This window comes from Sphaeroforma arctica (assembly GCF_001186125.1).
Source record: "Sphaeroforma arctica JP610 unplaced genomic scaffold supercont1.748, whole genome shotgun sequence".
Classification (NCBI taxonomy): Eukaryota; class Ichthyosporea; order Ichthyophonida; genus Sphaeroforma; species Sphaeroforma arctica.
Genome location: NW_014039810.1, coordinates 9,177 through 11,159, shown reverse-complemented (window position 1 = coordinate 11,159; position 1,983 = coordinate 9,177). Strand labels below are relative to the sequence as shown.

The window sequence follows — 1,983 nt, the reverse complement described above, 5'->3', positions numbered from 1 at the left end:
TTATATATATATATATCACGGTGCTAAAACCACTTCACCAAAAGCCAACACACACCATAGCTAAACTCAACTAGACAACGATCACTTTCACATGTGTATGTATACTCTTGTTGTATTATTAAAACACTACTCAACCAAATATTTTCTTGCATGCCCTTTGGATGAGCAGACAGCCACCTCCAACTAATGAAACGGATGCAACGCCCCTTTCTTTGCTTGGCCTACCTAATTTCTCTACCGATGGTATTAAATTTTGTCTATTCTTGTATTCACATTAAGGTCCGCGTATATAAAAAATTGTGATTGCTGTGAATATTAATGGTCAATATTCCATGTACTCGTCAACCCTATATCGGTCCCGAACATAGTGTATGTATGAATATAGCTTAATGGTGTATATGCGTGACAGATTCTTTCTGTTTGTGGTGTGTTTTCATATGTACTTCTATTTTCATATTTACTAGGTGAATGTTCATAGCAATGCTCCCTGGCTGTAGGACTTCTGTCATTTGATATATTGATATATTTTAGACACGGTTCGTCCGATTGCTTTGCGAAATGTGTCATGTGTGCGAACTACTGAACAAGGTCCGTATCGATTCGGCTACTTGCTCGTCTACCTTTTTTTCACACTGTGGCCAGTAGAAGCTCAGTATATCTATACGTCTCCTTTAGAATCACCGCATTCCGAGTTGTATGAGCTGCTCGACTGTGTACCTTTCTTGTCTATCTGCCTGTCTGGTCCATCTCGCCGCTGTGTTTAAATAGTAGTCGTTTGCTTTGCTCGTGGGTTTGCTGCGTGTGCGTACTCACACTTCTGCATCGTATGCCCCTGTAGTGGAATTAGACCTCGTTTACCCCGCTGCAGTGTTTGTATAGGTACATACATTGGAGTCGTCTATTCAATGTGTTATTCGCCTTGCTGTTCCCATGATTTGCGTTTTGCCAGTCGAGTGCTGCATATCGCCGAATTGAATGAAACGCGATGCCTGCAATTACTCAGTTAGCCTTGGCGCGTTCTGTCACGTTTCTACCTGAGTACGCACAATTATTTCTTTCATCAATGTTCCATGTGACTCACACTATGTCTGTATATCACGTCTCATGCTATTTGAACACATGGTTCCATGTGACTTACACTATGTCTGTATATCACGTCTCATGCTATTTGAACACATGGTTTCATGTCCCAAGTAACTCACACCACACATTGTCTTTTTATCACGTCTCATAGTATTTGTGCACATGATTTCATGAGCCACGCGACTAACACATTGTCCAAATATTTACGACTCATAGTTTTTGTACATATGATTCGTATATAGTGATGCAAACCCCGGAATTCACTTCGATGTTGCTGCTCAGCACATTGGGTATGGCTACGGCTGTGGGAATCGCCCTCGTACAAACACGCCGATTGAGGACTCTGCAGCAAACCATGTCACAAAGGTAGTATTCGTTTTAAGTTACTATAAATATCTCTCTGTGTGTGTGCGTGTCTATTCGTGCATCTCATTTGTATTTTTCTAATCCAATACTAAATATTCCGGTCACTGCAAAACTTGAAATGGTGTGCGTGTACATTTGGTTTATATAAAATATATATTTATATACATATGGTTTACACGCACCCAATATCTAATAATGATTGGTCATGCAATTGAACCTGACGTGTTGTGTGTATATTGATTTATCCAGGTATAGCGTACAACTGGCACAAATAGAGAGCAGATTAAAAAGAGATGCCGTGGAGGCAAAGGGGGCAGGAGTCCGAGCAGTTGCGACAGACATGCTTGGTGAGTATTTGGCATGAGTATATATATGTATATATATATATATATATATATACATATACATATACATATATATAATTATATATATAAGACTATTTATATATATATAAATATATATATATTTATGTATGTATCTATGATATATATATATATATATATATATATATATATAGTGTGTGTGTGTGTGTGT

The 1,983-nt window shown here is 38.3% G+C and overlaps 1 protein-coding gene across 1 annotated transcript in view; it reads left to right on the top strand.

The window, feature by feature from the left end:
- Nucleotides 1-161: 161 nt before the first annotated feature.
- The window catches only part of SARC_08370 (hypothetical protein), a gene marked incomplete at its 5' end in the record, with an annotated part of 4,010 nt that continues 2,188 nt past the window's right edge, over nt 162-1,983 (top strand). The window contains 3 exons of the mRNA XM_014297648.1: nt 162-243; nt 1,326-1,449; nt 1,699-1,796. Coding sequence (XP_014153123.1) covers nt 162-243; nt 1,326-1,449; nt 1,699-1,796 — 304 coding nt within the window. The remainder of the gene's footprint in view (nt 244-1,325; nt 1,450-1,698; nt 1,797-1,983) is intronic.